At 29.8% G+C, this 23,321-nt stretch overlaps 2 protein-coding genes and 1 long non-coding RNA gene across 15 annotated transcripts; 2 read left to right on the top strand and 1 right to left on the bottom strand.

The window, feature by feature from the left end:
• Window positions 1–8,385: 8,385 nt before the first annotated feature.
• Window positions 8,386–12,229, bottom strand: LOC123924690. 13 transcript variants are annotated; one of them, XR_006814816.1, is made up of 11 exons: window positions 11,863–12,209; window positions 11,568–11,597; window positions 11,373–11,441; window positions 11,177–11,226; window positions 10,479–10,698; window positions 10,099–10,270; window positions 9,379–9,419; window positions 9,213–9,270; window positions 9,045–9,122; window positions 8,754–8,950; window positions 8,386–8,659 (listed from the first exon to the last, which is right to left on the bottom strand). It is a non-coding gene; the product is annotated as an uncharacterized LOC123924690 (long non-coding RNA). The 13 variants fall into 13 exon arrangements; XR_006814807.1 differs by having other exon boundaries at window positions 11,373–11,411; window positions 11,863–12,208; XR_006814808.1 differs by having other exon boundaries at window positions 8,754–8,917; window positions 9,379–10,270; window positions 11,863–12,223.
• A 504-nt stretch (window positions 12,230–12,733) lies between these two features.
• LOC123920864 lies at window positions 12,734–13,096 on the top strand. Its single transcript, XM_045973192.1, has one exon. The coding sequence runs from the start codon at window positions 12,734–12,736 to the stop codon at window positions 13,094–13,096; it is 363 nt and encodes a 120-aa protein (XP_045829148.1).
• Window positions 13,097–20,208: 7,112 nt separating this feature from the next.
• LOC123921930 lies at window positions 20,209–20,984 on the top strand. The gene has a single exon (XM_045974664.1). The coding sequence runs from the start codon at window positions 20,238–20,240 to the stop codon at window positions 20,853–20,855; it is 618 nt and encodes a 205-aa protein (XP_045830620.1). The 5' UTR covers window positions 20,209–20,237; the 3' UTR covers window positions 20,856–20,984.
• The last annotated feature ends 2,337 nt before the right edge of the window (window positions 20,985–23,321 follow it).

Here is a 23,321-nt window from a genome sequence, read left to right as displayed (position 1 = left end):
TCTTCCCCTGCAATGCCATGGCAGTGGTTCGAGTGGCATTCATGGTAGTTACAAAGAATTTGTTCTTAACAATTTTATATACGCGGTTGAAATTTCAATCTCCTTATTTTAAACTGTACACACTAGTATATATATATGTTAAAATTTCAAACAAAATAAATATTTAAACTGAAGACCCTCAACTTATTTTTCATCTAGAATCTTGCCTAATGATTTTAATATTTTACCCGGCTTATGAGTTATGATATACGTTAGAACCGGACCGGTCATCGAACCGGCGAACTTATGAGTTATGATATACAGTACTCCAATCAAAGTATAGTTATTTAATTAATTAAATTATTAAAAATAAGGTATGCTAAATAGTGGATTATTTCTTTCAAGCTTATATAAAAAAACAAATACTAGTTGACCGACTTGGGTTGTTGTCAGTCTTTATAGTGAACTAGCTACAAACCCGTGCGTACGCACGGGACGCGCCTTCGGCGCGTTATATTGCGTCGGGGCGTTAGGTCGTAAGAGGTCTTCGGCGCGTTGCACGCGCCTTCGGCGCGTTAAGAAGTTGGTTTCAACGAAATTAATTTTATAAATAGAAAGAATTAATTGATTTAAATTGTTGTGTTATAATTCATTGACATAACGATCAATTTAATTAGTTTATTAAAAAGTATATTAGTGAAACAAAAATTCAAAATATTGTTGTCTATCATGGACTTATCTTTTAGGCCTGAGTCTGACCTTTTGAAAGCCTAATGTGACTTGTTAGCCTGTTTAAAAACCTATTTCACATGAACATATTTAAATAAATAATTATATTTATTTTTAAATATACGTATGAACTAATAAACCAATGTCCTTTTGATAATTAACATGACATTTTAGAAAATTTGACTATATATGTCATCATATTTCAATTCTAGTTTATAATAATACATTTATATATGTGAAAAACTTATGTAGATTAATAAACTTAAAATACTGAAAAAGTTAATAAATTTATAATTTAGTTAAAGTACAAATTTTAATATATAAATAATTATAGTAGTAAAAATATTATTCATATCAACTTAAATAGGTCGGCCTAGTAGGCTAAAATGTTTTTTTAATGGTCAGCAGTCTGACCTATTTAACTAAATATAAAAATATATTGGCCTGAACATATGCTAGGCCATAGGCCCATGTAAGTATATTGAGGGCTTATATTAATTACGACATCGACATATTGTCAAATTTATTTTTATATTATCAAATAATTATTTATAAAATAATTCTTTCTTTTTAGATTATTAACTTAGACTTATTAAAATATCTTGGCCTGAGCCTATGCTAGGCCATAGGCCCGTGTAGGTATATCTCTGGCTTATGTTAATTACGACATTGACATATTGTCAATTTTTTTTATATCAAATAACTTTTTATAAAATAATTCTTTCTTTTTATATTATTAACTTATGTGTATATTAGTTTTTTCAAATTGATTTATCAAGAATAAATTTTATGTGTATGATAAATATTTTAAATTTTTTTAATAGTTAAAATTGTTAATTTCTTTATTGTTAAGCATGAAGGAGTACTTCAATGTGTTTTTTTAAGCAAGAAGGAGTGCAATGTTACCAGTTTTGTTTCTTCCTGTTGCAGGAGAAATGAGTAGTAGCTACTACAAAAGTGTTTTAGAGTGAGACTTTGACCGCAACAACTCACATCATGTGATAAATTTTAATCTTATCATAAAAAGTCATCAGTATCCCTATTTGTTTTTCTTCTATTTATTAGTAAACAGTTTTTTATTTTGTCTTGCACTTAGCAAAATGACATAAAATGACATATTTAACTAAATTGACTTATAAAAATATCTTGACCTGAGCCTATGCTAGGCCATAGTCCCATGTAGGTATATTGATGGCTTATATTAATTACAACATCGACATATTGTCAAATTTATTTTTATATTATCAAATAATTATTTATAAAATAATTCTTTGTTTTTAGATTATTAACTTAGACTTATTAAAATATCTTGGCCTGAGCCTATGCTAGGCCATAGGCCCGTGTAGGTATATTGACGGCTTATGTTAATTACGACATTTATATATTGTCAATTTTTTTATATTATCAAATAACTTTTTATAAAATAATTCTTTCTTTTTATATTATTAACTTATGTGTATATTAGTTTTTTCAAATTGTTTTATCAAGAATAAATTTTATGTGTATGATAAATATTTTAAATTTTTTTAATAGTTAAAATTGTTAATTTCTTTATTGTTAAGCATGAAGGAGTACTGCAATGTGTTTTTTTAAGCAAGAAGGAGTGCAATGTTACCAGTTTTGTTTCTTCCTGTTGCAGGAGAAAGGAGTAGTAGCTACTACAAAAGTGTTTTAGAGTGAGACTTTGACCGCAACAACTCACATCATGTGATAAATTTTAATCTTATCATAAAAAGTCATCAGTATCCCTATTTGTTTTTCTTCTATTTATTAGTAAACAGTTTTTTATTTTGTCTTGCACTTAGCAAAATGACATAAAATGACATATTTAACTAAATTGACTTATAAAAATATCTTGACCTGAGCCTATGCTAGGCCATAGTCCCATGTAGGTATATTGATGGCTTATATTAATTACAACATCGACATATTGTCAAATTTATTTTTATATTATCAAATAATTATTTATAAAATAATTCTTTGTTTTTAGATTATTAACTTAGACTTATTAAAATATCTCGGCCTGAGCCTATGCTAGGCCATAGGCCCGTGTAGGTATATTGACGGCTTATGTTAATTACGACATTTATATATTGTCAATTTTTTTATATTATCAAATAACTTTTTATAAAATAATTCTTTCTTTTTATATTATTAACTTATGTGTATATTAGTTTTTTCAAATTGTTTTATCAAGAATAAATTTTATGTGTATGATAAATATTTTAAATTTTTTTAATAGTTAAAATTGTTAATTTCTTTATTGTTAAGCATGAAGGAGTACTGCAATGTGTTTTTTTAAGCAATAAGGAGTGCAATGTTACCAGTTTTGTTTCTTCATGTTGTAGGAGAAAGGAGTAGTAGCTACTACAAAAGTGTTTTAGAGTGAGACTTTGACCGCAACAACTCACATCATGTGATAAATTTTAATCTTATCATAAAAAGTCATCAGTATCCCTATTTCTTTTCTTCTACTTATTAGTAAACGGTTTTTTGTCTTGCACTTAGCAAAGGAAATAAAAAGGAACATGTAGGGTAAATTTGTGAGGGTGAATCTTAGCATTTTTTATCAAATATTTCAAGAATAATTTTCTAATAATAGTTATTTAATAAAAGATTAAAATTTACCATTTAATTAACGAAGTTAAAATTGGTCATCAGTATCCCTATTTTTTTTTTCTATTGCACTTAGCAAAATGACATAAAATGACATATTTAACTAAATGGACTTATAAAAATATCTTGGCCTGAGCCTATGCTAGGCCATAAGCCCATGTAGGTATATTGATGGCTTATATTAATTACAACATCGAAAAAATATTTGTTGATTAATAAACTTAAACTACTGAAAAAGTTAATAAATTTATAATTTAATCAAAGTGCAAATTTTAATATATAAATAATTATAGTAGTAAAAAATATTATTCATATTAACTTAAATAGACCGGCCTTGTAAGCTAAAAGGTTTTTTTAATGGCCTGCAGTCTGACCTATTTAACTAAATAGACTTATAAAAATATCTTGGCCCAAGCCTATGCTAGGCCATATGCCCATGTAGGTATTGAGGGCTAATATTTATTGACAAAAAAAACATTTTCCATTGTTTTGATTTAGTGACAAAAAAACATTGCATTTAAAATAGTTTGGATTGATCGATTGCCTATCGACATTTTCCAGTGTTTTGATCAGTGGATAACTCTCACTGTAAGTGCAATCGATTTGTTTCGTTGACACACATTATTGCAATCACTATTTTAATTATATACTAAATTTTATTTAGTGACCTTGGAGTAAGATAATACTCTAAATTCCGAATGTACTAAAAATTACGATTACATATAAAATTAAACATAATTAGAGATTGAGCAGAGACATAAATATCATTGACACAAACTTTTGCGATCACTATTTTAATTCTATACTCCCTATAACCACAATTATAAGAAAAACTTTATTTTTTAAGTTCACTTAAAAACTCACGTATTTAATTTATAATATAGGTCAAATATATCAATTATTCAATGAATCTTGAATGTGAACTCGTGTATATCATTCAAAATATTTTAGAAAAAAAAGAAAGTTGGTTAAAAATATTTTAGAGAAGGAAACTATTGTGCCGACAGTTGTCCTATGGAGGTTAGGAATGACTATATGTTCATGATATGGTTGGTCTTCCCTCATATCGTTTCTCTTAGTTTTGTGGAGATCTTGGCCTGATCCCCTCCTTTTGTGCATTTTCTTTTTCAATCTTAATGTAATATTTAGGGCTCTTGCATAAAAAAAAGGAAAAAAAATTAGTATGAGAAAGCACGATAATATGCTATATAGATTTAAAAGCAAAAGAATAAGTTTTTTTTTTACAATTTTAAATTAGTTATATGTTTTATGATTTTTTTTAAGGTCAATGAACCTGTTTGACTGCTCTTGTTTTTTTTTTTTTTACGGTAAGTACTACTATTATTATTTAAATCTGTTTACCTATCGATTCTGCTAATTAATTGTTTGATCCTCAAAATATCAGTTCCGTATGTATAATAGAAATGCAGTCGCCAGTCCTCCTATATATACTTCATAATCAGGACTTGATTTTAATACTCGAGACATTGATTGTTGGTTAATAAACTGTTTGCTATTCAAAAAAAAAATAATACTCGAGACATTGAAAGAAATGAAAGGAAAAAACATGTTGGGTAAAAAAATGTTTGAGAAAAATCAAGCTACAACACTATGATTTGATGGGATGTCTAAGGGGTTATATATCCAAGGTCATGCTCTAACCTTTGTAATGAGAGTAGTTAGAATTAAGTGATTTATTGACAATAGACTTATGCAGTTTAAAATAGGCAAAATACATCTATAAGTCCTTTGAGTTGTATCAGATATGTCCTTTAAGTTTTTAAGTATCAGATGGGTCTTTTAAGTATTTTAAGTATCAGATAGGTCTTTTAAAACTTAAAACTTAAAGGACCTATCTGATACTTAAAAAACTTAAAGATCTATCTAATACAAACGTAAAACTTAAAGGACCTGCAAATACATTTTTCCTTTAAAATAATACTTTGATATCTTCTAATTTTTTATTCAATAAATTAACATGTAAGTACACTCAAAATAAATAATAACTAAATAATAGAAGGTTTTTTTGTACAATATTAAGATAAGAGTTATAAAGAACTCTAAAAACTTAAAGTAATTTACTAATTTAATTAATAATAATGCTAGTGCTATTACATGATAAGAGTTACAGGTATTGCAATAAAATTAAACTAATTTACTAAACACAATGGTAGTACATAATAAGGTTACAGAGGTTTTAAAAACAAAAGTAGAAGATTATATGCATTTTAAATTTTGCGAATATGAATCAAGTTGCGCAAAAAAGTCTCAGGCAAATTTTAACATAAGCGTCGTATCACGTTGTTTGTACTTTTGAATATTGCATATTATAGAGTAAATACATTGTTCAATCACTATTTAAATTATATAAATTTTATATAATTAAAACTTTAGTTTCAATGTGTATTTGAAGATTGTAAAACTTTGCGGCTCTTTTTGGCACACCTTGTGTTAGCAGACTCTCTTTTGGTGTGAATATATTTCAGTTTTGCTTGTTCAAAAAAAATTATATAAATTTTATTTAGCGAAAAACATTGCATTTAAAATAGTTTGGACTAATCGACTGTCTATCTTCATTTTCAAGTGTTTTGATCGGTGGATAACTCTGCCGTATAAGTGCAATTGATTTGTATCTTTGACACACAATATTGCAATCACTATTTTAATTGTATAATTTTTTTTTGACACAATTTATATAAATTTTATTTAGTTATAACATTGCATTTAAAATATTTTATGAACTGGTCGATTGGCTATCCGTATTTTCAAGTGTTTTGATTAGTGAATAGTTATCTTATATCAGTGTAATCAATTTATATCATTGAAACACATTGTTGCATCATAATATAATAATATTTAATACAAAACATAGTTACAATGTCAAAATATATGGTTAACTCTAAACTATTACTTCAACCACTTAGTTATATATATATATATATATATATATATATATATATATATATATATATATATATATATATATATTGATAAGACTAAAGTTGTAAGATTTGAGGACTTTTTAAAGTCTATGAAGTTACTATTACGCTAGCTTCTACTTGTATGTTTCCAACACATATATATACTTGTAAGTTTGTATGATTTGATTGAAGCTCAATATTTTACAATTCCTCTACCACTCTTTCTCAATAATCGGTGTAGCAGTACCACAAAGCTCAACAAAATTGGATCAAGATTCTCTGCAGTTAGAAATCACAAAGTTACACGCTGTTTTAGATCTAATCCGTCCATGTCAGATCGGTCGGTTCATATTGAATCTATACAAAATCAGTCCAAATCAATCTGAACCATTCAGATTAGATCGGACGGTCCTTATTTAACACAGCGTGAAACTGCGTGAATAATGTACTGCAGGAAATCCTGTTCCAACAAAATTGACTTTTGCAACTCTATACCTGCAGAAGTTAAAATGAGTTGTATTGATGTCACTTAATTGAATTAAAGCAACAAATAAGTGCAATAAAATATTTTAGTCCCTCAAGACTCAAGTGACTAACATAATCGGTGGCGGAACCGGAAAAAATATTGTGGGTGGGCCAACAAATAGTCGATCTATTTACGAATTGAATTTTTTGGTCTCTATTTTCATTGGTTACAATTTTGATACCAACAATCTATATTTTTACTCTAAAAATTGTGAGTTTTGGCCATAAAGGTGATTTATTGTCTCAAAAGATGAAATATCAAATTTGAGACCAAAATTCACATTTTTTTGGCATTAAAATTCGCTATTTGTATGGCAAAAAAGAAAAAAAATTGAGATAGGATTAAAATTGCAACAAATGTGAAAATATGGAACTTAAAAAATTAAATATTAATTAAATATATTTTTTTAATGTCATTTCATATTTATATATTGTAGTTCAATTGCTAATTTTATCTAATACTATAAATTCAATTAATCATGAACTAATATTTACACTAATATTTGAACTAATATGTGCACCGAGTTACTTATAATCATCAATAAAACTCTAAATTAATATTTAAACTAAAATTTGTACAAATATGTTTGTCGAGTGATTTAAAACCATTAATAATACATTTAAATTAATACTTTAATATAAAAAAAAATTATTTTTTTGGGGTGGGGGTGGGCCGCGGCCCACCTCAGCCCACCCCTAGGTCCGCTAGTGAACATAGTGCCGTTCAAAAAGAATAAGTGACTAACATAATAGTAGGAGTATTCTCTCTAGTCTTTTTTTGACGTCGACATATTGTTAAATTTCTTTTTATATTATCGAATAACATTTTATAAAATAATTCTTTCTTTTTATATTATTAACTTATGTGTATATTACTTTTTTCAGATTGTTTTATCAAGAACAAATTTTCTGGGTATGGTAAATATTTTAAATTTTTTAATAGTTAAAATTGTTAATCTTTGTATCGTTAAGCATGAAGGAGAAGAAGTGCAATGTGTTTTTTTTAAGAAAAAAGGAGTGCAATGTTACCAGTTTTGTTTCTTCCTGTTGCTGGAGAAAGGAGTAGTAGCTACTACAAAAGTGTTTTAGAGTGAGACTTTTACCGCAACAACTCACATCATGCGATAAATTTTAATCTTATCATAAAAAGTCATCAGTATCCCTATTTCTTTTCTTCTACTTATTAGTAAACGGTTTTTTGTCTTGCACTTAGCAAAGGAAATAAAAAGGAACATGTAGGGTAAATTTGTGAGGGTGAATCTTAGCATTTTTTATCAAATATTTCAAGAATAATTTTCTAATAATAGTTATTTAATAAAAGATTAAAATTTACCATTTAATTAACGAAGTTAAAATTGGTCATCTTCTCGTGTATAATAGTGATTTATAAAAAATGATAAGCGATAACTTTATAAGTTATTTATAAAAAAAGTAGTTTTTTATTTACATAAGAATAAATCAAATAAATGGAATTTGAGTAGTATGTTAAATATTCTAGATTCGATCCTCGGCTCATTGTAAAATAAAAAAAAAAAAAAAAAGTACTTGTTTTATTACTTTTTCTTTTACGGCAAGTGAACCTATTTTCACCATTATTATTATTTATTTTTCCCTTGTAAGGACCATTCATGCTTATAAGCTTGGACAACATCAACATGTTCAATATATGAACCTATTTTCACAAATATGTTGAAACAAAAATATCGTAGGCCATTAGATCTTCTACTTCTTAATGAGCTTGTCAGATCTGGTTGATGAGAAGTTCTCATTGAGAACTGCGAATCAAGGTGGGTATTCTCAAGTGGTTGATGCTTTCCAACACTCCTTTTGGCTGGTGTTTTGTGAGAAGCAGGAGATATGTCATTCTTGGCAGAAGCGGAAAAAATTGGCTGCATAATAACAATTACAATTAAGTTAAGTCTCTTAAAAATAAAACAGGTTCTTATTAAAGTTAATTATAAATAGGTTGGATAATTTGCATACAGTGGAGAGAATTGAATCATCTAGGGAAGCAGACTTGTCAAGATCATCTTGTGTGAAAGTCTGAAAACAGTATTTTTGAATGTCTCTCATCAAATTAGTTACATCATCTTTCCTGCTTCGGCAACTGGCTTGGAAGTGGACTTGATTGATTGTCTTCCCCTATTCTTTTCCATCCAATGACACGGGTTAAATCCACCCTAAATGTTAATTATATATCAAGACAGCATGCAACAATATTCAATCAGGAAATGTGTAAACTGTAGGTAATATGGAAAAAGCATAAGCAACTACCTGAATTTGAGGTGAAACAGTAATTGGAAGAACTTGTTCCTCTCCTTCAACAATGGTTTCAATGTCTTTGCATGAACTCTGATGAAGTTCAAATGTTAATAACATATAAAGCTAGCAAGTAACTATACACAATTATGATTCAGTTTTAGTGAAAGTTGTATAGTATACCTCTTTAGTTGATGTTGTGATATTGAAGTTTCAACATTTTTCTTTAGTGTTGATGAAGCTGTAGAAGTAAAACATGGAAAACAATAGGGAAAAAAAGCGAATCAGTACAATTAAAAAAGCGAGACATGTAAAATAAAAACTGAAACTTTAGCGTTGATGATGCTACCAGAGAGAGTGATGTCAGTCGCTTTCCCTTTTCCCATTAATCTGTAATGAAGATAAGTAAAAATGGAAGGAAGGTGAGTTAAAGACAGGATTAAAAGGAAGAAGAAATGAAAATTTCTCACAATGATACCTGATATGAATGAAAGAGCTCAAAGAAAAAAAATCATGAGTGAAACTGCTACCTATATTAGTACAAACATATACCATGTTTTGCAGGTTTCTCAAATAAGTCTCCACTGCCAGTAAAGCAGCCAGTGGATTAAACTATTCACATCATGATACTTTAATCAAGCATATGTAATGAGCTAAAAAGAGAATTATAATCAAACATAAGACAGACATAAACATAAAAGAGGGATAAATCCAAATTTCATACAAATTCATTGTAGTAAAAAAAATGGAATGAAGTAAGTAGCTGACAATCAAAATCAACTAAACTAAGATTTTTCTCTATTTACATTACATATTAACACCTTGCATTATGCTTCCATGGAAGAGCTAGCAAGCTTCAAGTTCAAAATAAAGATTAGGTAAATAATCAATAACCAACCTCTTGAAAACAAATCTCCATAAACATAAAGGTATAAGAAATATAGTGGAGAGAGAATAACATTGGACAGGAAGTTGGGTGGTCAAAAAATGTCGAAGTGGCAAAGAAAAACCCAAAGCTTGCAGCGATGAATAAGAAGTTTGGTATGATTCATGGATTATCTTCCCTTACCAATATCACGTCATTTGGAAGCCTTGCAATACACTCTTGGTACTTGGCAGGTAAAATTGATCTGATTTAGTTTTTTCCTCGCATTCTAGTAGAGGTACTTGTCTATGCAATGTAATTTGTGAAATGGACTATCCAAGCATTACATGGTATTGGTTTACCACGTGTATCATGTCTGAGAAAACATAATGTATAGAAAATCAAAGTACAAATCAGTTATGTGAACCTATATATTTCAAAAATTTACAATTGGAAATTAACTATATGTATAGAAAATCAGTTATGCCTGAACTTTTGAAATCTCCATAATGATAAACATGAGGTATAGAAAATAGCTTATCAGTTCAAACATGAGACAATTCATTGATATTGAAAATGCTTACTTAATGAGAGGATCATTTGTCTGATTGCCCTTTTTACATTCATAACGTGAGCTTGCTTCATGAAATTGTCATCGGCTTTATATTGAGAGCCAGCTGAACTTTGGGTGTAGAATTGTGTTGACATAGAAGTAGTGCTAATACCTTGCATTGTGCTTATCTTAGCACCTTGCATTTTTCTTCCCTCAATGGTGACCAATTGTTAGCAATGATAATCAATTTCCTTGCAAAAAAATTTAAAATGTTAACAAACAAAATTCACAATAATAATCAATGAGTTTAGCAAAGTACTCATAATTCAATAGTCATAAAAAGAACATGTTATAATATTGGGAAATCAATATAATCAATGCACTTAAACTTCAATCTCCAACATACAAAACAAAATGGAGGTGAAAAACAGAAAAAATTATAACAAAATATGAGAGACAAAAGCAATGAAAAGAGATTTCACAAACCAAAGCAAACTCATAATAAAACTTAGGTAAAGTGGAACAAACTTCATTTTAATTATAACATATGTTCACAAATAAACTATGCTGCCTTTTGGATACTTAAGACAAACTATATTTTAATGTTATTCCTTAAACTTATGGTAGAACTATTTACTATTATCTCTACTGCAAGAAGCATCATCGGTATGCTGTCAATTATAGTCTATATTATGCTGTTAACCTTTCATTAATAGTAAAAAATTTCACCTGCAACTGGAAAGAACATTTTGTCAAACACATGGTGTGCATTCATAAAACTGAAACAGGACAACATAAAATTGTTAGGTAAGTAAATTCCAACACAACACAAAAACAAATAAGAAGATTTTGTAGTAGAAGTAATGAAGGTTTTGAAAACAATAAAGTAGAAGAAACCACAAACTTTATAGAGAAAATCACTAACCTATGTTACATTCTTCTTCCTTTCGGGCGTTCTATACACCTACAAAAAGTGATCTTTTACTTTCCTATGCTGCAATAAGTGAACTTTTAATTTGAAAATAAATGTAAACATGAAAAAAGGGTTCAATATATGTTCTTCTTTGATATGTATCTAATCAAAAAGTTCAGTTTCTTTACAACGAAAAAAGAACAAAACCTGTTGATCTTTGGCCTCCATTTCTTCAACCTGCATTCGAGTAAGAAAAAAATTTCATTAATAGTAAAAATTTGCACCTACAACTGGAAAAAAACATTTTGTCAAACACATGGTGTGCATTCATAAAACTGAAACAGGACAACATAAAATTGTTAGGTAAGTAAATTCCAACACAACACATAAACAAATAAGAAGATTTTGTAGTAGAAGTAAGGAAGGTTTTGAAAACAATAAAGTAGAAGAAACAACAAATTTTACAGTATAGAGAGAGATGATTATAGAAAAAATCACTAACCTATGTTACATTCTTCTTCCTTCCAGGCATTCTTCTTCTGCTGTGAATCTTCTTATTTCTCCCTTCTTCAGCGGTTTTTGTTTTCTGGAAAGGTGAGAGAGCGTAGAAGCAAATGAGAGAATTGAGAAGAAAGAGAGATCTCAGTATTTGATGGAAAGAGAAAAGATAAGGATTGAAAAATCTAAAATTTGAAATTCAAATTAAAGTGAATGAGATGTATATTGGGCAGTGTGAATTTTTTTTTTTGAAATCTCAATAGCTTTGTCCCATCGATTTCTTCTTTGTGCAGTGTGTAAATAGATTATGAAATGCCCAATACACCCTTGTTTTTTGAATTTATCATCCAACTTTTTAGTGGTTGAGAACTTGGATTTTGTGGTGTCATAAGGCAAAAAAACGGAAAAGGGCAATTTGGGGAGAGTTGCAAAAAGGCATTGAGGAGCATTGAGGAGGTTTTATGCCAAATATGACAAAATTGTCCCTGAAATAAAAAAACATAAAGCAACAACAAAAAAAAGGGAAATATGGTTTACAGGGACAATACAGTATTTTTGGTAGTATATTACTGCCTTTAATTAGTAGTTGATAATTACTTTTTATAATGAATTTCTTTCACACGAGCCTTGTGGAATCCACATATACATCTTTCACAATTATATAACAGATGTTCCTCGGCCATAGAGCACTCAGGATTCAAGCTTCAAACAAACACAAGACATGGATTATTTGCAGCAGTTACAAATCAAGTTCCAGCTGCAATTTTCCTTGTTCTGTGTTTTGTTTCTTCCACCTCTCTTACTCTATCAGAACTTGATGCTATTCCTTATGCAATTCTCTATCGGCTACTACACCATAGATCGATAAGAGTTACATGTTCATTATCTGCAATGTCCTTCTAGCTATTATAATATTTTATTCTACTATCTTCAATAGCATTGACGATGCCGCCGACAACTATAATGAGTGGCTGGAATATAATGTATCAAAATCAAAGATTGAAGATCTAGTTGCTACTGAATCCATTATGGAAACTGAATCACACGAAACAAAAAATGTGGTTATTGATACAGAAGAAGAGGAAAACTCTCTTATGATAACTGATGAAGATCAAGAGCTGGAGGAATTTAACAAGAAATGTGAGGATTTTATCAAAAAGATGAAAGCATCATTCTGTTATGAGACAAGAGCTTATTACTCTGATTATTATCAGAAATCTCTTGTTATTGTTAATTAATTGAGTAATAGTGGACTAAATAAATAATCTTCTTTCTTAATTTTTTTTTTTGAATTTTCTTGTTAAAATTGATCTGCGCAAATTTTTTCTTGTAATGTACAAGACACATCTTTAAAGTACTTGACCAATTTTTTTTGTCATGTAAGATGTTCGATACATAATGGATATCATGAACAAAAGACTGCGGGGGAGAAAAAAAGAGATGGAGGGGGACAGAGGAGAAAAACATAGGAGAGAAAGTATTTTGATATATTAGTGATATGAATACCAACTTTTATTTAGGCTCTTGTCACCAATTTTGTCTGATCCTTACGAGATACTATTGTGGTGTTTCATTTTTTAGTAAACCTTTGTCGTTTTGTTCTTTATAAAAAGTGCATCATTGAATGTTTTAAACAACATTTAATACTGATTCTTAAAAATATAAAAGTTTTTTTTTTTGTCAAAAAAAATATATATAAAAGTTTTTATCGTACCGTTTTATTTATTTCTTTTTTAAAAGTAAAACAGTACAATAAAATGTTTTACATTGTTGTAAATATTATAATGTTTTTACCCTTGTTATTGTACAATATCAAATATGTATTATAACCGTCAAAAAATCAAATATGTATTATAATTTTATAAAATTATTCTAGTGTTAACCATTGTGGTTCAATAAAGTAAATGGAAGGATCTATGGTGACAACATTAGTATTAGTTTATAAATAATAAATACTTTAATAAATTTTTAGTCTCTATAAATATCTCAAATTTTAATCCTCTGAATTTTTTCAGCACCTTTTGATCCTCAAAAGTTTTAATTCTATTGTTAACTTGTTTGTAGATTAGATTAGATGAAGATGAAGAAGAAAAACTCAACAACCCTCTTCATCAAATACACTCATTTTCTTCTCCTTAATACAATACAGTTTCAAACCTCACTCTCATTCTCAGATTCTTCAACATCATTCCCCAAAGAAGCACTTCCTACAAAATCAGGTTAACTACCAGTAAGTGACACTTCCACTAACTCAATTTTCTACACATTCTATGAAGCACAAAACTCAACTTCACCTATCTCACAAACCCCACTTCTCATTTGGTTTCAAGGTGGCCCTGCAGGTTGCTCTTCCATGGTTGGCAACTTCTATATATGAACTAGGACCATATCTTATCACCAATTCACTCACCCTTCAACCTAACCATGCTTCTTGGAATATATAGAATCTTTGGCCTTCTTTTTCTAGATAATAATCAATCCCATTAGAACTGGCTTTAGTGTAGCCTCTGTTAAATATGCTTGAATCTCATCCACAAAAGCTAGCTCAAAGGGTGAGGTTGTCCTCACATATTTATATACTTCACATCCCGGGAACCTAAGCAATGTGGGACTTCAAACAATCTCAAACAACACAATAACACATTCAACACCCACTCTCACGCCTAGCGTGGTCCTGGGTCAAATGTCCACATTGCAGTCCTTAACCCGGCTCTGATACCATGTTAAATATGCTTGGATCTCATCCACAAAAGCTAGCTCAAAGGGTGAGGTTGTCCTCACTGAAGGAGAATAGCGTGTATAAAAGAGATTAAAACGCAGCGGAATTAAAATTTCCTTCACTGAATCCTTGCGAATGGGCATGATCAGGGTTAAACGTTATACCTTTGTAGAACTGAAACAGCAAACTCTTTGCTTCTCTTATTGATCACAAGCACTACACGACGGCAGCACCTCTAGCTAGTCCACACGAACAGGTCTTCAACTTTCAGTGCTAGCTGCTACAAGATGAAGGCTTAGGAAGTGCGGTTAGGGTTTCAGAGTTTTAGGGTTTCTCTGAAAACGAATTGTGAAAAAGCTAAAACAAACTGAACTACACAAGCTTCTATTTATAGAGTTTCTTGTGTGGTCAGTTGGGTCAAACGGTGTTTGGTCTTCTTAAGCCCAAAACTGTTTTTCACTAATCACACCCTCAAAATAAGTCTTACTTATTTCTTCCATATCGACTGTCCTTATGTGTGTGACCCTGTAGGTTCTTATGACGTTGGCAATAATATTAATCTTAATATTATAAACAGTGAGCGATATCTAGCAACACATCACTGCTACCCAAGTCACAAGAATGTCACGTGATCTGACAAACCTTTCCGTGATAAAACTCATGTGTATAATTACCCTTTTACCCTTATGTCTATATTGAACACAAGGCATAGTACGTCACCCTTGTTAAGTTCAATATTGAGCCCATAGACATATCTCCTGTTATGTAGGAGGGGTAAATTTCATCTAGGTCACTCATGTCCCTTAGTATGATTCGTGAAATACCCATCAACCAACTTTATAGTCATCCTGTTACGGATAACTTTGAATGGCGACAAAGTACTACACTCCTACATCTAGGGAACATAGTGGTTTCAGGTCGAAGGGTGGAATACACCACTTATCACTATGAGAATATCTTATGACATTTCATAACATACTATGTAGTATTCTCATGGTGGGTCAATCCGATATAAATATTACTCTTAATATTTATATCTATGTGAAGACTTGATAACTCTTTATCTATGATACGTGAGATGTGATCATCAGTCTACCAACATAATAGTCTCTATGTTTTGATGTTATCCCAATTCACAGTAAAGCTCGACTACGGATGTTTTAAGAATAGTGTTCTCATGTGTAATGGATTCTCACGATTAAGTCACACTTAACGTTCCATTCAATGAACTTACTATTCTAGGGACTCTATTATTATTTAACACATAAACATAATAAAGAAAAACCTTTATTTAATAAGTAAATTATTCAATACAAGTATCATGCAATTATAAATAATTGGCCTCTAGGGCTTACACCAACACTCACATATTTATAAGCTAGCTTTTGTGGATGAGATCCAAGCATATTTAACAGCCTCAACCCTACAAGAGATTCCAACTGATCAAACTGTGGTCGCGGAACCATAGTCACATGGTTCACAATTCACTTCGATACTGTTTTTAAACATCGTCCTATCTATTATATAACTGGTGAAAGTTATGTCGGAAAGTATGTTCCTGCAATTGGTGACTACTACTCCCTCCGTCATTTTTGTAAACTATGCAATATGCATCACACTTTCTCATCTTGTAAATAACAAAGACTATATAATAACCTGAATAACTTCTCTCTCTCTCTCTCTCTCTCTCTCTCTCAAGGGATTGGTATTTAGATTCTGACCAATATTTTTGTGCATAATTGTCCATAATAACTCACTCTATGACAAACTACTGTTGAGGACATGCTGCAGAGTTATAAACTTATAATTGCGTACACACTATATATTAACGCATGTCTTCATTGTTTCGCCTTCTCATCAAGTGTATCATTCTTAGACTTTGTTACTTCAGACAGGGAAATTTATTTCTTTGTCCGTTGTGACTTGTGACCTTACTCTACATACGCACGCGATTTTATAAACAAAGAGAGTTCTCAAACATAGTCAGGAAGTGAGATTTCTCTAAGTTAGCATTCTCTTCTTGTATATAAGAGTTCTTGAATCAACATAGACTAATAACAATCATATAAGTGATTTTGACACTACAATTCATCTAAAAATTTAAGGTATTAAGTTTATGAGTCACCTCACTCGTGTGTTTCTCAACATTAATTTTTTCAATTAATGTAGGACTCAACTCACACTATATATATCTCAATACATTGAATCTTAAATAACCAATATAAATGACTTTGATACACTTTTAATCTAAAATCTTACATTAAATTTACGAATTATCCCATTTACATGTTACTTAACATAAGAACAAAGAGCTTAACTCACTGTAAAAAAAACAAAGAATATTTAACTCGCACTTTAACAGCTTCAATTTCAAGTTCAAGTTCAAGATGCCCGATTGCAACATTACTACTACACATGGTCCCTTCTCCGAAAAGGGCTCCTGCTGATCCTCTTGGCCACATTTGGGATTGATTAACTATAACTAGCAATTTTGCTTACATCATTTTGTTAGGAGATAAATGAATTAGGAATAATGTGATTAATTATTTGGTTAGAGAAACATTATCATTGGTCATGTGTGTTTTTTTTTTTTTTCACAAAAAATATTATTGGACATATGTATCTAATAATGTGTTGTTGTATCATTTAATAAATGTCACATATAATAATGTGTCATATGATACATCAATATATCATTGGATGTATATATAAAATAACTTTACACAAACGGTGTATATAAATTAAATTTTTATGTATTGTATTGTTAGTCTTATTTTTTTTTTTATTTTTTTTACAAAGTCTTCAAATTTTCTATCATCATAATAATTCACGATGTATTGAATATTTCCTGTGAAAGCAACACGTACCCATGAAACGAAAATCGTATGGAAGTACATGTTTAGGTTTGTTTATGCTTACTTAAATGATTGATTAGTTAATTACTTAATACAATTGGTAGTTACAAAGAATTTGTTCTTAACAATTTTATATACGCGGTTGAAATTTCAATCTCCTTATTTTAAACTGTACACACTAGTATATATATATATATATATATATATATATATATATATATATATGTTAAAATTTCAAACAAAATAAATATTTAAACTGAAGACCCTCAACTTATTTTTCATCTAGAATCTTGTCTAATGATTTTAATATTTTACCCGGCTTATGAGTTATGATATACAGTACTCCAATCAAAGTATAGTTATTTAATTAATTAAATTATTAAAAATAAGGTATGCTAAATAGTATCCGTACAGTACACTTGTTAAATATATCAGAAGCAATAAAAAATAAAATTAATTTTTTAAAAATTTCTTTTTATATTTTTAAGATATTGAATGCCTAAATTTCAAGTTAAAAATTTTCTTATTTTCTTATGAATATAATTAACTAGTGTCCAGAGTCCGAAGACTATTTAACATTTTCCTTAAAAGTAATAGTGGATAATCAATAATAAATTAATTCTGTAAAATTTATGTGCTTTGCTTAAGCACGTGATCATAAATTTGATCTTTTAACTATGAGCAATGTTATATGTCGCGAAGACATAGCACACGAAAATTTCACGAACTACCTTTTATACTTCTTTCCTAAAAGTATTCTAAAAAATAACACCACCGTTACTCTATCTTTGTAACACAAATAAAAAACTTCATTCCAAACACTTCGAAACAACTATCACTAGTCTCATCTTCTTATTTGCTAATATGTGAAGTAATATCATTTGAAGTTCTTTATAGGTTTTTGACCAAAATAAATAATTCTTCTAGGCTTGACCTTCCTCACCTCTAATTAATTGAACCTTGTGGTCTCTCTCTTGACTCATATTCTACTTTGGTTCACAATAAGATTGTGGTTATTAAAGCATTTCCAAAAAAAAGCATAGAGTGTACACTACACACACTTGATGTTGGAGCTGAGGTGAAGCGGTTTGTGAGTGCACTTTTGTCAGTAGTAATAGATGTCATGGAAAGTGTGAAGCGATGGTGAAGAAAAACTTTGAGATAAAATAACTACAAATACTAGAGAAAGAAACGCAAGAGAGAAAAACAGTGAAAAACACGCATCGTGATGCTTTCGTGATAGTATTATTCGCTACCTCTAGCATTTTCCTTTAACTATTGCACAAAATTCAATTGTGAGTGTTTTGGATATACTAAATAGTCTCACATCGCTTGGTAATCGAGGTTAAAAGTAGTTTATATACAACACCTACACCTTTCAAACCACCGAGACGCTTTTTATACTAAGAACAAAACCGTGACGGATTAACTCCAAAACGGACAATCTCTTACCTTCTGTTTGGTTCGGGGGTTTTGGAAGGGAGGGGAGGGGAGGTGAGGAGATATTTTAAATTAATTGTGTTTGGTTCAATTTTTAGGAGGGGAGGGGAGGTGAGAGGAGGTGAGCAAAATACCTCCAAATCCCAATTTTTGCTTCCCCCCAAATTGGGGGGATTTGGAGGGGAGGGGAGGGGAGGGAAGGAAAAATATATCATTACCATTTTAATTATTTTGACATAATTGTCCTCATAATTATTTTAAAATGCCAAAATTATCCATTTTTTATTTCTAATTTTTTTTCCAAACTTTTTTTTATTGTTACGCATGTCTTTTTATATTCATAAACTGTTATGCTAATTTTTTTTTGTATTACATTTTTATCTTGTAAAGTTCATATAATTTTTTGAATCAACATTGTTATTTTTTTTATAGAAAATCAACGTTGTTACTTACTTTTTACCTGCATCATATTAGTTAGTATTTATATGCACTATTATATTTTTTAAAATATCATTAAGTTTGTTATGTTATAACTTATAATATACAAGAGTTTTTTTTTTTTTTTTTTTTTACAATATTAGTATTAGTACAAGATCTTTATACTTATAAATAAATATTACTTATTTTTGTACAATATTAGTATCAGTACAAGGTTTTTTTTGTTAATAATTATCAAAAAATTCTTTTAAATATATTTATAGGTAATTTAAACTTATAAATATTATTTTTGGGTTAGATCAATCATAAAAATTGAGAAAATATTGTGGATATATAGGTTAATTCGCACCAAGTAGCTATAAAATTGTCAGACTACATGAAAATTATAAGGATAAAAAAGTAAATTAGTTTTAAAATCTCTCCCCTCCCCCTCTTGAACCAAACATATATCTAATTAAAATTCCTCCCCTCCCCTTCCTTCTTTTGAACCAAACATATGTGTAAGTACAAATTTCACCTCCCCTCCCCTCGCCTCCCTTCCCCTTCATTAAAATACCTCTCCTCCCCTCCCCCTGTGTTGAACCAAACAGACCCTTAAAGATGTCGACTTGAGATTAAATCGAAACAGAGAGTTTATCTTATATATATATGCTTGACAAATTCCCCGACGGATATTAATGAAAAACATAAACTTTCCTATCTTATATAAAAAAACAAAGTTTCCTATCTTATAAAAAAACAAATACTAGTTGACCGACTTGGGATGTTGTCCCCCAATCAAAGTCAGTCTTTATACAGACAGAGCAATGTGAGAGACTTTTCCTTGTAATTTACTGCTGGCCCACACGTTCCTTATAAGTTATAAATAGAGAGACATGTCATAGCGTAATTTAAGGTTCAAAGTTCAAACAACACACAACGTAAGATATGGATTCTTTCAAGCTGTTTCAATCTTACAACAATTTGAAGTTTCTATTATCTTTTTCTTTCTTCTTTCTTCTGTTTTCTCTGTTTCCTTTACTCTCTCAATCCTTGAAACCATTCCTTATGCAATTCTTTAGCTACAACATTGATAAGAGTTACATGTTCCTTCTCTGCAATACCCTTCTTGCTTTTATAGCATTGTATTCAAGTCTGTTCAATAATAATACCTCTTCATCAATTACTCCCGAAAGCGAGAAGATTAACCGGTTCGAGTATTACATATCAGAATCTGAGATTACAGAACCAATTGTCGATGATAACATTATGGTAAGTGAATCCCCACAAAAAGAAGAGGAAGAAAAGAGTTTGATGATAGTGGAAGAACCAGAGAGTGTGGTTATTGAAGAAGAAGAAGATGATGATGATGATGACGGCGACCACTACGAAGAGGGAAATGCTCTTATGATAATTGATGGAGATGATGAAACAGAGGAATTGAATAAGAAATGTGAGGATTTTATAAAAAAGATGAAAGCTGTGTTCTGTTCTGATTCAAGAGCTGAAAATAGTTCTTATTTTGATTATTATCAGAATCAGAAATCACTTGTGCTTGTTAATTAGTAGTAATTGATTATTAGTGTTATATGACCTTAACTTTCTTAGATTTTTCATTCCAACTAGAATTTTCTCTTTTTTACTTGTAGGAATTAAATATTTCTATTTTCTACATGATATGATTGTTTTATGTTCTGTTCTGTTCTGTTGTATGTATGAAGAATGTGATCCCATGGAAAATCTAGTTGGCTGTAATATGTTATTACATTATTACTATTACTACCCTAAATAAAATCTTTTTATAAGAATTTTTTATTTTCAACTGCATTAAATATTTATGTCTACAAATATACTCTAAATTAATTTATAATTTTTTTTGCATTTGTGATACATACTCAAGTGTAACTAGTAATAATTTTTCTCTCTTAAAGGAAAAATTTATAATTACAATACAAATTGTTCCTAAGACTAAAGTCAATATTAGCATTCTAACACTCAAGTCAATATTTAATTGAGAGAAATGTTAAGTAAATTGGGTGAATATTGTGAACCTTGAATGCTTGATGCATAGATATATTTATAGGTAAAACTTTGCATGAGTACGCATGAAGAGTGACAATTTCAGTATATTAGTGGAGCTGAGAATAGTAATAGTCTTTGTATTATAATGATTTATATTGACCGAGGTCATGTGATAAGTAAATGTGTTTGTCGTTGTATTGGATGAGTTATCACATGCTTGGTAATATGTATTAAAGTTTTACGCCTTATTATCTTGTTGGTCCTTTGGTGACTTGATTCATTGAACTTTAGTCCAGTCCGAAACAAATTGTGTCCTTCAAACTTAAATTTTTGGTCCATAGGATTAAGAAGAAAACAAAAATTATACTAAATTTCTATTGACTGAGGCCATGTGAACGTGTTTGTCCTTGTGTTGGATAAGTTATCTCATAATTAGAAACATGTATTACCAACTTTACACCTTATTATCTTGTTAGGCCTTTGGTGCATTGAACTTTAGTCCAGTCCGAAACAACTGTATCCCTCAAACTGAAATTTTTTGGTCCTTAGATTTAAAAAGTATGATGCACTCGAACCGTCAAAAATTAAATATGATACACTCTAATTTACTATACATTGTTTTATATATAGTGTGAATGAAATTTACTATAGGCTATATCTTTGAAAATTTATCCCCTCCCCTGCACTATAATAGTATTTGATTTGACTCTGTCCCACTCTCTTGTTTTATTGGTAAAGAACACACATAGAAATTTCTTAATTGACTCAACTCAAGATCAAGGTCTTTCTTCTAACAACCCCATCCAAATCAATCAATACCCTCTTAGCCTACTATTTAGCCATTTGAATTTTAAGGGAACCAGTCTTTTCTCAAGAACCAACCAATTAGTTTAATTCAAAAATGTGGGCTTGGATTTATCTTTCGTCGACAATATAAAATCGTACAAATAAATCTAAGAAGATCCATAATAAGTCATGAGTCAACTCTATCCAAGACAAATAAAGGGATAACATCCAACGATTTTTGGTTCATATAGACCTCATTGCTCAAACACTACTAATTATGATTCTTTCAATTATGTTAATTCAATCCTACAAAAACGATTTATAAGTTGATGATTATCTTACTTATAAATTTTCATCCATACCAACTCACATGATCTGATAGAATTTCTTAACAATAAACAATTTAGATTACTATACTATTACGGAGTTCAACAAATAAAATTGAGCAACGCTGAAATTTAAAAAAGTCATAAAAGAGGAATCCCAGATTGTCTCTGGCACGAACTTTCGCCTCATTATTTCCACTAGCAATTCCGTTCCTGACGTTTATGACGCTTTTGTCTATGATTGTCCATGGGAGCATGTGAGGAACCTCACAACCTTTATACCGGTTGCAGTTAAGCATCATTAGTTATATTTGTTTTTTGTACTAATGTATCCATTATTAATTATTGGTTATTTTATTATGGTACGTTTGATCCCCTAAGAAATAAGGGATTGAACATGACAACTTCTGTTGTACTGTGTTTGATTTTAAAACTGTTTCTACTACTGTGGACCAAGAGACGGGACAAAAACTGAAATTCTTGTCCCCCATAGAACCACGAGACAACTTTTTGTCCTCAAGACAAGTTTCTAAAATACCAAAATAACCTTTTGTCCACCAAACATCGTACAACACAAGGTTTGATTTTGTATTTTTTTTATTGATTATACCAATAAAATTTGTTTTCTTTTCATATATTAGAATGGATCGTGGATATTAATTATCATCTAACTATGTCTATGTGCAAACTTTCTCGTGATTATGGTTTTCATGAACTTCATATGAGTTTTGTACTTTGAGCAATTGAAAGGAGAAATTATTTAATATATCCTTAAAATGAGGGAAAAAAAAATATACAATTGTTGAACAAGAAAAAATGATCATACTTCACAATATAGATTTGTGTTTCATCATCATCATAATTAGCAAAAAATATTGTTTAGTTGACACTTACTATA

Source organism: Trifolium pratense, linkage group LG4, assembly GCF_020283565.1.
Source record: "Trifolium pratense cultivar HEN17-A07 linkage group LG4, ARS_RC_1.1, whole genome shotgun sequence".
Classification (NCBI taxonomy): domain Eukaryota; kingdom Viridiplantae; phylum Streptophyta; class Magnoliopsida; order Fabales; family Fabaceae; genus Trifolium; species Trifolium pratense.
The sequence above is the reverse complement of the archived record's forward strand: the minus strand, read 5'-3'. Positions and strand labels throughout refer to the sequence as shown.

Bases quoted from the DNA above. Each gene is read 5' to 3' on its own strand.
- LOC123920864 (XM_045973192.1), top strand. From the start codon at position 12,734: ATGTTCATTATCTGCAATGTCCTTCTAGCTATTATAATATTTTATTCT.
- LOC123921930 (XM_045974664.1), top strand. From the start codon at position 20,238: ATGGATTCTTTCAAGCTGTTTCAATCTTACAACAATTTGAAGTTTCTA.